This window comes from Oncorhynchus gorbuscha, linkage group LG05 (genome assembly GCF_021184085.1).
Source record: "Oncorhynchus gorbuscha isolate QuinsamMale2020 ecotype Even-year linkage group LG05, OgorEven_v1.0, whole genome shotgun sequence".
Classification (NCBI taxonomy): Eukaryota; Metazoa; Chordata; class Actinopteri; order Salmoniformes; family Salmonidae; genus Oncorhynchus; species Oncorhynchus gorbuscha.
The window spans coordinates 33,446,495-33,461,206 of NC_060177.1; the positions used below are offsets into that span (position 1 = coordinate 33,446,495).

At 40.8% G+C, this 14,712-nt stretch overlaps 1 protein-coding gene across 2 annotated transcripts in view; it reads left to right on the forward strand.

Annotated features, from left to right (window-relative positions):
* phkb (phosphorylase kinase, beta) overlaps positions 1-14,712 on the forward strand; it is a 61,581-nt gene that overhangs the window by 7,106 nt on the left and 39,763 nt on the right. For both annotated transcript variants that reach the window (XM_046349655.1, XM_046349654.1), the window contains 6 exons: positions 715-847; positions 4,132-4,231; positions 5,548-5,655; positions 5,755-5,835; positions 8,094-8,209; positions 11,290-11,353. In XM_046349655.1, coding sequence (XP_046205611.1) covers positions 715-847; positions 4,132-4,231; positions 5,548-5,655; positions 5,755-5,835; positions 8,094-8,209; positions 11,290-11,353 — 602 coding nt within the window. The remainder of the gene's footprint in view (positions 1-714; positions 848-4,131; positions 4,232-5,547; positions 5,656-5,754; positions 5,836-8,093; positions 8,210-11,289; positions 11,354-14,712) is intronic.

Genomic DNA, 14,712 nt, shown 5'->3' on the forward strand with positions numbered 1-14,712 from the left:
GATTATTCGTTGGTGAGGGAGGACGGGGAAGGGTAGATGGTGGTGTGGTGACAAATACATTCCTGTGATTCCAGGCCTTCTGTTTTAGTGTGACTTTTTATTCAAACAAAATACATTTTAGAGGATTTGCATGAAGATAAACATTTGTGTCACTCTGGAATGAACAGTATGTGACCTGAAGCCAAAGTTATTGTCACCTTCACATGTGCAGTAACACACCTTGTTAGAATGTCTGGTTTTACAGCAATAACTACACAATATACAGCTGCTTAACATACCTTTATTTTGCATTCCATTTCACCATTTTCTTATTTTTTATTTTTTATACCAAACCATTTCTGGGTAACTTACTGCAGCAGTTGTCTACAATGGACTAAAAACTATTTATCAAGCAAGAATTTAGCTAGGATTGTCTGGGACTGGTCTGAGTGTGGAGAGCGGTTTGGAACTCTCTTTGTTTATTGGTCTAACCAATTAACCACATGGTTATGTCACCAGGCAAGCCTAAACTCACATCCATGCAAACAGACTGATTAGAAGTTGCTGTGTAGATGGTATTTCTAACCAGAAAATATCAGGAAATAACACTGATCAATGTTAGTTTCGTCAGCTGTTGGACAATATTATGCAAAATACAGGAAAAATATAGTTTTGACTGTACTGAGCCTTTAAAGGCTGAGGGATCACCTGTATCTCCCTTGTTTCTCTCTCTAGTGAAGACCACCATTCTGAACTACCAGAGCCCTACCACTGGCCTCTTCCCTACCAAGACATGCTGCAAGGAAGCCAAGGTGCGGGACTCCCTGTATTGTGCAGCCAGTTCCTGGGCCCTGGCTTTAGCTTACAGGTAACACACACACACACACACACACACACACACACACACACACACACACACACACACACACACACACACACACACACACACACACACACACACACACACACACACACACACACACACACACACACACACACACACACACACACACACACACACACACACACACACACACACACACACCTACAGCCACCTTAGCTCACTGTATATTAAAGTTGATCTTAGTAATGAATCTAGTACAACCTTAGTTAATGGGCTCCATCAGGGACCGATATTCTTAATCAAAGCAGACGGCTTTTGTAACGCCAAGGGGGTGCTGCGCATTGGCATGTACTGCTGCTGCTGCATCATCCAGACTACACAGACTGCAGAAAACATTAGGAACACCTGCTCTTTCCATGACATAGACTGACCAGGTGAAAGCTGTGATCCCTTATGGATGTCACTTGTTAAATACACTTCAATCAGTGTAGATGAAGGGGAGGAGACGGGTTAAAGAAGGATTTTTAAAACCTTGAGACAATTGAGACATGGCTTGTGTATGTGTGTCATTCAGAGGGCGAATGGACAAGACAAAAGATTTAAGTGCCTTTGAACGGGGTATGGCAGGCTCACCGGTTTGTGTCAAGAACTGCAACGCTGCTAGGTTTTTCCATGCTCAACAGTTTCCGGTGTGTATCAAGAATGATCCAACACCCAAAGGGCATCCAGTCAACTTGACACAACTGTGGGAAGCATTGGAGTCAACATGGGCCAGCATCCCTGTAGAACGCTTTTGGCATCTTGTAGAGTACATGCCCCGACAAATTGAGTCCTGAGGGCAATTTTTCTCTAGTCCCCAGGCACAATGCTCTCACCTTCAGACATTCTGTTGATTCTGTATCTGATTATAAAACAGGTCACTTTTTTCCCTTTGTAGTAATGTGTCCTTCACTTCATACACTGAGGGCTCAAGTTCAAGGGGAGCTCTGAGATACTCAAAATAGTCAGGGACTTTCTCCACTAGACCTTCTAACCAAGTGCTCTTTCGAAACCCACTGGTGTGCATTTTTTTCTCTCCCAAGGGGACACGAGAGTAAAAATAGAATGTTCAAGTAGACCAGAGGGGCCTACTCATTCGTCATGGTTTCTTCCCGTTAACATTGTCACAGGAATTTAATTAAGACGACTCCAATCTGACAGCACAGGCCCAAACCATTACTTACCCTCCCATGTGACTAGAGAGGACTGGAGTGGGTGCTTTAGATTGGAGTAAATGGGTGCCCATCCACTGGTGGAAATGTATGTTTCAAAGTAAGTGAATGTCATTAATGAAAACATACACGAGGTCTACTTGCAGGGCATTCGGAAAGTATTCAGACCCCTTCACCTTTTCCACATTTTGTTACTTTACAGCCTTATTCAAAAATGTATTCAATTGTTTTTTTCTCCCTCATCAGTCTACAGTACACAAAATACCCCATTATGACAAAGCAAAAACAGGTTTTTAGAAGAGATAAAATCAAATTAATGAAAAAGACTGAAATATCATATTTACATAAGTATACAGACCCTTTACTCAGGACTTTGTTGAAGCTCCTTTGGCAGCAATTCCAGCCTTGAGTCGTCTTGGGTATGATGCTACAAGTTTGGCACACCTATATTTGTGGAGTTTCTCACTTTCCTCTCTGCAGATCCTCTCATGCTCTGTCAGGTTGGATGGGGAAGTCACTGCACAGCTATTTTCAGGTCTCTCCAGAGATGTTCGATCGAGTTCAAGTCCGGGCCACTCAAGGGCTGGGCCACTCAAGGACATTCAGAGACTTGTCCCGAAGCCATTCCTGCATTGTTTTGGCTGTGTGTTTAGGGTGCTGCCACCACCATGCTTCACCGTAGGGATGGTGGCAAGTTTCCTCCAGACGTGACACTTGGCATTTAGGCCAAAGAGTTCAAACTTTTTTTCCATCAAACCAGAGAATATTGTTTCTCATGGTCTGATAGTCTTTAGATGCCTTTTGGCAAACTCCAAGCGGGCTTTCATGTGCCTTTTACTGGGGAGTGGCTTCCATTTGGCCACTCTACCATAAAGGCCTGATTGGTGGAGTGCTGCATAGATGGTTGTCCTTCTGTAAGGTTCTCCCATCTCCACAGAGGAACTCTGGAGCTATGTCAGAATGACCATCGGGTTCATGGTCACCTTCCTGGCCAAGGCCCTTCTCCCCCGATTGCTCAGTTTGGCCGACTTATTTTATTTAAGAATGGTGGAGGCCTCTGTGTTCTTGGGGACTTTCACTGCTGCAGAAATGTTTTGATACCCTTCCCCAGATCTGTGCTTCAACACAAACCTGTCTTGGAGCTTACGGACAATTCCTTTGAGCTCACGGCTTGGTTTTTGCTCTGACATGCCCTGTCAACTGTGGGAGACAGGTGTGTGCCTTTCCAAATCATGTCCAATCAATTGCATTTACCACAGGTGGACTCCAATCAAGTTGTAAAAACATCTCAAGGATGATCAATGGAAACATGATGCACCTGAGCTCAATTTCGAGTCTCATAGCAAAGGGTCTGAATATCGAGAGCATCCTGACTGGTTGCATCACCGCCTGGTATGGCAACTGCTTGGCCTCTGACCGTAAGGAACTATAGAGGGTAGTGTGTATGGCCAAGTACATTACTGGGGCCAAGCTTCCTGCTATCCAGGACCTCTTTACTTTTTAACACTTTTTTCTTAACTGCATTGTTGGTTAAGGGCTTGTAAGTAAACAGTTCACTGTAATGACAAATATGATTTGATTTGAATACTCATGTAAATAAGGTATTTCTGTTTTTTATTTACCTAATTTGCAAGAATGTCTAAACCTGTTTTCGCTTTGTTATTGTGTGTAGATTGAGGATTTTTATTTTTTAATCCATTTTAGAGGAATATTGTTAAGTAACAAAATGTGGAAAAAGGGAACAAGTCTGACTACCTTCCAAAAACAAAGGGTCATTTTCAAGTGTGATTTTGATGAGAGGTCAATTGGAATGTAGTATGTCCTTGCTTGTCTTAGGAATAACAACTGTCAATAATGTCACAACTGTCATTAATGTCCTAAAATTATTTAAAACCTGTCTATGGTTGTATATAGGTTGTCCCCATGTAATATGTACCATTTAATGTATGCACAGACAGGATAACCAGACCTCAGTAATTTTGTGCGGTGAAAAGTAGGGTAATTTAGGATGATTTAACATGCTCTTCTGCTCGTTGGGCCGTTTTCCTTTTCTCCATCTCATTGTGGCACATGGCGGCGATCAACCCTGTCGTGCAGACGCATCGATGATGACATGGGACGCACCCATGAGTTGGAGCACTCAGCCATCAAGTGCATGAGGGGCATCCTCTACTGTTACATGCGCCAGTCTGACAAGGTGAGTCCACAAATGAAACGTCAGACCACAGGAAACACTGTAGTTCATTCTTAGTGATCTAAACAAATGCCATTATCCAGTAATGAATATAGATTTTTAGCAAACACGGAAACTGTCACTAATGAGGGGGAGATGAAGATCTCTCCTTTTACTAATCTTCTCTGTTCTCACGCTTCAGTGGTTTATTATCTCGCACTTGGACTGGTTGTATCTCTATGTGGATGGAATAATATAGATGTTTCCAAATGTTTTTTTGCCTCAACAGAACACTTTTGTTTAAAGCATCTGAGCAGACCGTTCAGTCAAAATAGCAGCGTTTATATTGTTTAAAGACCTCTACGAAAGCAGCTTTCGTACGATAGAACACTGGTCTTGTTCTGGTCTGTAATTGCACATCTCTGTTGGCTTTTGAAATGGTTTTGTTTCATTTGCTCATGACCTTGACGACCTAATTTATGGGAAAGCTTTTCCGTGTCTTAATTATAATGCACCGTTTCTTCAGTTAATTACACAGTGCAGCGCTCATTAACATCTGTCTCTGGCATTCACAGAGAACATGCCATTTTTAATGGACCCACAATACAGACGGACTAGGAAGCACATTTTTTTTTTTAACAACTACAGAGCCATTAAAGAGAGGGCATCAAAGTTTACCACAAAGTACCAATGAAACTGCACACAGTCTTAACGAATTAGCCACACGACACAAGCTTCTCCAATGTTTTCTGACATATTTAACTCCGGAACCATTTCACGCTAAGATCACACACACTCACTGACACACAGTGACATTTGACAAGATTCATAAACTGCACTATTGTGGAAATGCACTTTCAATACAAATGTTAGGCTATTTTGGAACGCAACAGTTATCGGTTCGGTCAGTGCCAAATGTTGGCACAAAATAATGTACCGTGTGAAGCAAACTCAAACCGAGTGTATAGCTCTATGTGTATCACGCAAATCTGACCTGGGATGGTACAAATAAATGGTATGTCCGTTTGCAATATTTACAGATGCATTCATGCATACCAGTGGTTTGCTCATGTCTTCAGAGCCATTCATTTGAGGAAAATTCTAGTGTGTGTGCTAGTGATGACGCAGTGGAATATCCATGAGCCATCCTAGTCCCGGTTTTCACCTCACGTACCTTTTTGTGAGGATAGGATAAATAATTGAAATATGCCCAGTGAGTAAGATATATATATTTTATTTATATATATATTTATTTTATGGACTGACTCCTCTTTTATTTGCCCTTTCGCTCTCTTTTTCTCTTCCTTTCACTCTCTTTCTTCACCTTCATTCTATTTCAGGTGGAGGAATTCAAACAGGACCCCAGCCCCTCCAAGTGCCTGCACTCAATATTCAATGTCGACACAGGAGATGAGATTCTGTCCTACGATGACTACCATCACCTACAGGTAAACCCGCTCACAAACATTGTCACGATACTGCATAAAGTCCGAACGGATTCCGGTCTCACGCTCTTCACCATTGTAAATACCGTCTCCCTCCATCAGATTGATGCCTTGTCCCTCTTCCTGCTCTATTTGGTGGAGATGGTCTGCTCCGGCCTCCAGATCATCTACAACACGGATGAGGTACGGCCCACTGGCCTTAGTCACGTGACCTCTCTCAGAAAGAACACGTCTGTCTGCGGAGCACGACTCTTACGCAGCATGGCTTCTACATAGTGATTAGATGGGGGGGGGGGGGGGGGCATACGGACAAGACTATAAACGACGCAAGCCAAGAAAGCTCCTGTGTGCCAAAGTGCCCTGAGACAGTTAATAGTAGAGGCAGCAGCTAAATAAGCAGTAGTTAACGGTCCATGCATCTTTAGAAACGCAGCTATTTACATGTGATGATTTGATGACTATGTAACGGGTTTTAAAATCCAATACACCTGCCTCTTGACTTACACTAACTTATGCCGCACCCTTTTTCATTAGTGAGCAAGTTATTGAGTTGGAGGCCTAGTAAAACGGACAGCTAAAGTAATAGCTCTGGATAAGAGCGTCTGCTAAATGACTTAAATGTAATGTAAATGTAATAGCAACTCCTTCGTTATAGTGGTCCTTTAAGGTGGCTGCAGCCGTAAGTGCTGTTAATTCTCTTGTCTCCTGTTTTTATAGCCCTTTGGGAGATTTGAAATTCATTAATTCCATCTCTTAATTCAGTCTGCTCACTGGGAGATTTACTTTTAGGCACGGGGGTGAAATTATTGCCTTCAGAAAAAGCTTCTTTTTTTTATCCAGACTTATCTTCAAAAATAGAGCTGTTTTAGAACATTCTGTCCGGAAGCAATTACAGTGAGCATTCACTTTGTTTACGGAAAATTGAAAGCCTCACATTAAATATATTTGTATATTTTTTTCTCCCAACGGCAAACAAATTGCCTGTGTAGCTTCAATGGGGCCAGTCCTATTTGCAGAGCAGACCTAATTTGCACATTTAAATAGTGCTTATTGAGCTGCGTAATACAAGTAAAGGGCATGAACATGTAATCAACGAGCACGTATCCTTTTATTAATCTACATCAGAACAAATAAACAGGAAATAGGACTCTTAATGTGTGTCATTTCTGCACCGCATTTAGATGCATCTTTTGGTATTCTCATTATTCCAATTTTGGCTCTTAGCAGTGGTTCAGTATATTTTCCCAACTGGAAGTTCAATTCAATTGAATCTTGCAGTATTAATACAGGTAGATGCTTTGTGTGTTTGTGTGTGTGTGTGTTTTGTGTCTGCGTCCATTCGTGACGGCAACGTTCACGATGATACTATCAAGATACCAGAAAGATACCGCTCAGTCGTTAAGACAAATTGAAAAATCCTATGCTTCTTTATCTAAATATTGAACGAGCGTGGGCGACAGAGAGGAACAAAATGGTGCAGTTTGAGTAGATAGGGGTGAGAACAGGTGGGTCTGAGCAGGTGTGATGTCGTCGATGTTTGTGTGAGTCGGTATTGTTGTCTTTTGTATGTTTTGTGTTGTACTTTTTTTCCCCTCTCAATAAAAAAGGTCATGAAGATCCTTACGTTAATCATTCTATTAATGCCCAAAATAAAATAACCTGCAATGTCCTTATTTCAGTGGCTCTGCTGAGTTCCCTGTCTTCTCTCCTTGCCTGTCCCATTTTTGTGCACTTTAGGCCCTGTCTGTTTCCCTTGTCAGTCACATCTCCCCCAGTACTTTCACATTTTTCCTTCATGGCCTCTTAAGGCATCATTTTAAAATATTTTTGTGAAGTTGCCATCTCTTTTTTTATTTCACCTTTATTTAACCAGGTGGGCAAGTTGATAACAAGTTCTCAATTACAATTGCGACCTGGCCAAGATAAAGCAAAGCAGTTCGACACATACAACGACACAGAGTTACACATGGAGTAAAACAAACATACAGTCAATAATACAGTAGAAACAAGTCTATATACGATGTGAGCAAATTAAGTGAGATAAAGGAGGTAAAGGCAAAAAAAAGGCCATGGTGGCATCTGCACATAGAGAAGAGCCATTCCTCCTTGTTCCAGATTAAATTAAGGACATGGTTTTGACTACCCATGTGACTGGGTGATGTTTTTCTTTTAACATGGGGCACACAAATGTTAATTCCATCAGGGGCAAAATGTTAATGTGTTTTATTCAATAAATAACTTACTGAAAATGTGCATGAAATGAGAGTTATTGGAGAATAGTTTATTCCATTTAAATGTAAGTACATTCTTCCCGAAGTTGCATGAGCTCTTCTTCTGACAATATGATGACACAGTACAGTTTAATTCCAGGGAGAAAGTGTTCAATGTTGAGATTGAGAGATCTCGTTCATGTGATATTGTCGTGTTTTCTACCTCTGCAGGTATCTTTCATCCAGAACCTGGTGTTCTGTGTAGAGAGGGCGTACAGAGTGCCTGACTTTGGAATGTGGGAGAGAGGGAGCAAGTACAACAATGGAAGCACTGAGCTGCACTCCAGGTCTGTCTTGTCCTCCTCTAGTGAATACTTTGATTTATAAAGATATGAACACCATTGCTAGTCTCCACACATGGAATGTGTTAATCTCTCCACAAAAACAAAGAGGATATATTTTAGGGTAGTAAATTGGTTGAAACTTACCACCATTTCCTAGAGAAAAAAAATCTGGCTTTGCATTCTACATAGACAATAATTCGACACCATGCCCATTAGTCAAATTCAGAATGACTGATTTGTAGTTCAGTTACCATAATACACATTAAAATGCAGTAATGTAAACAGAGAGCAATTGCGGGGGCAGAATAACAACTTTTTACTTTCTGAGTTCATTATCTTCACGCGGAGTCATTTACCAAGTTTCAGGCGCGGTTACAATGGAGGGGAGGGAGGGGGGGGGGGGGGGGACTGTTCCATTAACTCAGTGTACCAGACTGCCGATGGGTACGTAGGCCTGTGTGTGGCTGAGTGTCAGGGAAAACTGTGATGAATGTCTTCATCAAGAGAATTGAATCATGATATTCAAGCTCGGCTGAAAGGAAAATGGCAGTCATTATAAAACAATGTTAATGTCATCAATCCTAGATGGTATTGAGTTTGTGCAAAAATGGCTAAGCTGTAGTCCTATCGAGCTTGGTTACCCCTTGGCAATCTCTCGCCAAGTTAAAATATAGAGCAACTTAATTCTAATATTTTGCTTTGTTCAACTGCGTTAGGTTTCTAATTTAAGTCCACCCTATAGTAGGTTTAAACCAAACTCCACTCATTGGGACGTGTTGACTGAAGCTGTCAACATCAGTCAGGACTAATTACATCATAGAATAGTACGTTAGTGTATGTATGTTTCTCCCTTTTGTAAAAATTGTATGGCAAGATACTGTGTTGTGCTTGTTGTCTGCAACTTGTTACAATTATCAAACCAATGCCCACCCTGCTCCATGAAACTACAGCACTGTGTGCACATTCAATGTTTTAAACCTTCGACCAAGGCGTCACACTCACTCAGAACTGTTGACAGCTCTTACGCATTATGTCCAGGCAAGTTCGGACAGAAAAGAAAATCAATAGACATAGAATTTCATGAAAAGGCCTGGCATATATATTATATATTATATATTATATATTATTATTGTTGCTTTCAAAAAGGATTGTGATCATTGCTGCTGATTTTGTCAGAGAGGGAGCTGAAGTTGTGTTTCGGGAAAGCTGGTTTCAACTATGTTCTGTTATTTTTCTGCATTTTTGTATCGGTTTGGGCCTTGTGTTTGTGGGATTGAACACCTTTTTAACTTGTCGGTGTATCTTGCAACTCTACTTGCCACGTCGTCGTCTTCCTTTTATAGAGACCTATTAAGAGGGAAAGGAAATTCACTGCTATTTTCCTCTGCATAGTAAAGTGCACAATGATTTCAGCCCCCTCTCAGCAACAATTACATCTACGAGTCATCTGTTTGCATTACATTATTAAACCGTTCAAATGTATACTTGTAGGCATTTTACGGTATAATTGTAAGGCTCGTTACAAGGCAAGGAGTGTTTGTTTTGGGTGTCATGTGCCTTGTACATAGGGGGTTCATAAAAAGTTGAACCAAACCCCCATTTATAAAGTATCTCCAGTTGAAGTCGTAAGTTTACATACACTTAGGTTGGAGTCATTAAATCTCATTTTTCAACCACTCCACAAATTTCTTATTAACAAACTGTAATTTTTCCAAGTTGGTTAGGACATCTACTTCGTGCATGACACAAGTCATTTTTCCAACAATTGTTTACAGACAGATTATTTCACTAATAATTCACTGTATCGCAATTCCAGTGGGTCAGATGTTCACATATATATACTAAGTTGACTGTGCCTTTTTAAACAGCTTGGAAAATTCCAGAAAATGATGTCATGGCTTTAGAAGCTTCTGATAGGCTCATTTACATCATTTCAGTCAATTGGAGGTGTACCTGTAGATCTATTTCAAGGCCTACCTTAACTCAGTGCCTCTTTGCTTGACATCATGGGAAAATCAGAAGAAATCAGCCAAGACCTCAGAAATAGAATTGCAGACCTCCACAAGTCTGGTTCATCTTTGGGAGCAATTTCCAAATGCCTGAAGGTACCACGTTCGTCTGTACAAACAATAGAATGCAAGTATAAACACCATGGGACCACGCAGCCGTCATACCGCTCAGGAAGGAGACGCGTTCTGTCTCTTAGAGATAAAGTACTTTGGTGCGAAAAGTGAAAATAAATCCCAGAACAACAGCAAAGGACCTTGTGAAGATGTTGGAGGAAACGAGTACAACGTTATCTATATCCACAGTAAAACGAGTAGTATATCGACATAACCTGAAAGGCCACTCAGCAAGGAAGAAGCCACTGCTCCAAACCGCCATAAAAAAGCCAGACTACGGTTTGCAACTGCACATGGGGACAAAGATGGTACTTTTTGGCCTCTCGTCTGATGAAACAAAAATGGCCATAATGGCCATAAAGACCATTTGTTATGTTTGGAGGAAAAAGGGGGAGGCTTGCAAGCCATTGAACACCATCCCAACCGTGAAGCACGGGGGTGGCAGCATCATGTTGTTGGGTTGCTTTGCTGCAGGAGGGACTGGTGCACTTCACAGAATAGATGGCATCATGAGGAGGAAAAGTATGTGGATATATTGAAGCAACATCTCAAGACATCAGTCAGTAAGTTAATGTTAGGTCGCAAATGGGTCTTCCAAATGGACATTGACCCCAAGCATACTTCCAAAATTGTAGCAAAATGGCTTAAGGACAACAAAGTCCAGGTATTGGAGTGGCCATCACAAATCCCTGACCTCAAAGTGGTGATCCTAACTGACCTAAGGGTATTTTTACTACGATTAAATGTCAGGAATTGTGAAAAACGTAGTTTAAATGTATTTGGCAAAGGTGCATGTAAACTTCAATTGAATATTAAGTAACCTGTGCATGTTAGTCTTGCATATAACTTGGAGCTATGGAATAGAACAGAAAATGTGTGTCCTATGGTATTTCAATTATAAATTCCATTTGTGCTTTCAGGTTTATATTGGGTTTCTTAAACATGTTCTTTCTTTTGCAGTTCTGTGGGGCTGGCTAAAGCTGCTCTCGAGGCTATCAATGGATTCAACCTGTTTGGGAATCAGGTATTTGATTTATTCTCCAACTTTCATCCACATTCTGTCAAGAGACCTCGCCATTGTCCTCACTTACTCTCAAGATAAGAGTTTAGGAATTTAATGACCGAACTGCGTATGCACCTCTGGTGTAACAGCGCCTGATGCGTTAAGATTGCATTATAGATAGTGTGTAACTGATCTAATGCTTCAAATTGGGAGTCCCATTACATCAGCATCCATCTTCAAGATCTTATAGATGGTCATAGTACAACAGTTCTCAGAGATTTAATCACATTTCTTTAATATATATTTAAATTTAATTGAACCTTTTATTTAACTCAGCAAGTCAGTTAAGAACAAATTCTTATTTACAATGATGGCCAAACCCAGACGACGCTGGGCCAATTGGGCGCCGCCCCATGGGACTCCCAATCACGGCCGGATGTGACGCAGCCTGAAGCCGGTGATGTGACGCAAATGACCGGATATCATCATTTTCTGCCTGTGGAAAGTGAACCACACACTCAGGGGGTTTATTGAGTGGGCTTGTGTTGTACTCGGGGCTGACTAGCTAGATGTCTATGCACTAACAGCTTTGATAGATTACTGCTGTTCCCATTTCCTTGATTTCCTTGCTCCTTTCTGGATCAGCCATTTTGTAGGTTTAATTTGTTTTTGCTGTCTAGAGTAAAGACGGGAATGTGAACATCCATTATATGTGCTAATGGATTGGAAAACTGAAGAAAAAAACTCCACTTAGCATTCTTGTTTTTCTCAAAACAGATTTCTTTCTTTTCCATTTTGTTCGTTCATGCACGCAGCACGACGCAAATAAAGCACAACAACAACATTGTGTCCCGTGTGAACCTACCATGAATAATATCTTACCCCTAGTGATATACAGTTCCTTTGGAAAGTGTTCACAACCCCCTTGACCTTTTCCTAATTTTTGCTGTGTTATTTCAAATGGATTCAATTGATCGTTTTTTGTCACTGGCCAACACACAATACCCCATAATGTCAAAGTGGAGTGATGTTTTTACAAGTTAATTGAAATTATTTCAAAAGGAAAAGCTGAGATGTCTGGAGTCAGTAACTATTCAACCCCTTTTGTTATGGCAAGCCCAAATAGGTTCAGGAGTAAAAATGTAAGTTGTAAAATGCAATAATTGTGTTTAACATGATTTTTGAATGACTACTGTACCTCATCTACAGAGATGATACCCCACACATACAATTAGGTCCCTCGAGCAGTGATTTTCAAACACTGATTCAACCATAAAGACCAGGTAGGGTTTCCAAGGCCTCACAAAGGGCACCTATTGGTAGATGAGTTCAGAAATAATAAAAAGAAGACCCTAAATATCCCTTTGAGTATGATGACGTTATTAATTACACTTTGTATGCTGTATCAATACACCCAGTCACTAAAAAGATGCAGGCGTCCTTCCTAACTCAGTTGCCAGAGAGGATGAAACCGCTCAGGGATTTCACAGAGGTTTAATGGCTGTGATAGGAGAACTGAGGAGGGATCAACAATAATGTAGTTAGTCCACAATACTAACCTAATTGACAGAGTGAAAAGAAGGAAGCCTGTACAGAATATAAATATGCATCCTGTTTGCAACAAGGCACTAAAGTCATACTGCAACAAATGTGGCAAAACAGTTAACCTTTTGTCCAGAAAACAAAGTATTATGTTTGGGGAAAATACAATGCAACACATTACTATCATGTTATGGGTATGCTTGTAATCATTAAGGACTGGGGTGTTTTTCTGGATAAAATGAAAATCCTAGAGGAAAACCTGGTTCATTCTGCTTTCCACAAGACTCTGGCATATGAATTCACCTTTCAGCAGAACAATAACCTAAAACACAAGGCCAAATCTACACTGGAGTTCCTTACCAAGAAGACAGTGAATGTTCCTGAGTGGCCGAGTTAGTTTTGACTTAAAACTGCTTGAAAATCTATAGCATGGCCTGAAAAATGGTTGTCTAGCAATGATCGATAACCCATTTGAAAGAGCTTGAAGAATCTTTGAAAAGAATAAAGGGCAAATGTTGTGGAAAGCTCTTAGAGATTTATCCAGAAAGACTCCCGCTGTAATCGCAGCCAAAGGAGATTCTAACATTGAATAAGATATCAAGATATCTTCATGTTTTATTTTTCATAATTGTTTGTTTTGTTGACACAAATGACAATTAAATCCATTTTAATCCCACTTTGTAACAAAACAAAATGTAGAAAAGGTCAAGGGTTGTGAATACTTTCTGAAGGCACCTTATGATTGCTATAGTCTCTTTTGCTACTGTTATCAGTGATTTAATGAAGGGCTCTTCTTCTTAGCCGCCTCCTTCTTCATCTAATTAATCCACTGCCAATGATGTTAAATTGACTCATTGATGATCAGAGTTTTAGATTAAACTCTGTGCCCCACTGGGTTTGGTCATGTCATTAGGCAGTAGTATAGTAGTGGCTGGTGTGTCTGGGGCTGCTGTGTGGGGATGGAGTGGCTATGAGTCATCACCTAGGTTATTAATGATGGCCAGCTCTCAGTGCCCCTCTGACTTCCCTCGATTTTCAACTGAGAATAAGCCATGATCAGTGACTCTCCCCAGCTGTGTTTCTTAGAGGCAACAGCCAATCAATGACTAGCCAGAGCACAATGGTCGAGAGGGAGCCAATCACTAACTTTACCCAGCTTTTATGTGTGGGTTGTCAGTTTATTAAGTGACTGCCTGCTTCAGAGCAAAATGTTCAGTGCAATCAATAAAGGTACTAAGTGTAGGTCACAGTGGAGACCACGTTCTGTTCTGTCACAATCATTTACATCCCATTCCACCAAACCCTGCATTATGTACAGTAAATCACTAAATTGTTGAGTCACTCTGATGTCTAAAAGCTTTGGTTGGCTTGTTCGAAAGCCGCATACATAATGCATTGTGCAGAAACTGCATAGATAGTATTTTTTTTTTTTTTGCCTTAATGTGAAAATATTTTGAGGTGTCAGTGAAGAAACGTGTCCGGGAACATTTGTAACAGAAATTTTGTGAGATGTGTTAATCCAGAAATGGTACTGTAAACTAACCCAGATAAAGCACTCAGGCCCTCATTTCAACAGAGGGGCTGTAGGGTACGTAAATCAAACGGTGGGCAAAGAGTTTGCAGTCTAACAACATGATGTGGTATCGAGGTGATTGGATGGCCCTTCATGGTTGGAGTGCCCCCGCACTGTGCTCAAAGCATAGAAAAACGATGCTTTTTAGCTTTGTACCCAAAAAGATCAAATGGTCGGGCAATACTGACTCTTTTGTAAGTGTTATGCAGGTGAATGAGGACCCAAAAGCGACTTGGCGAAAACAGAGTCTTTAATCCAGTAAAGT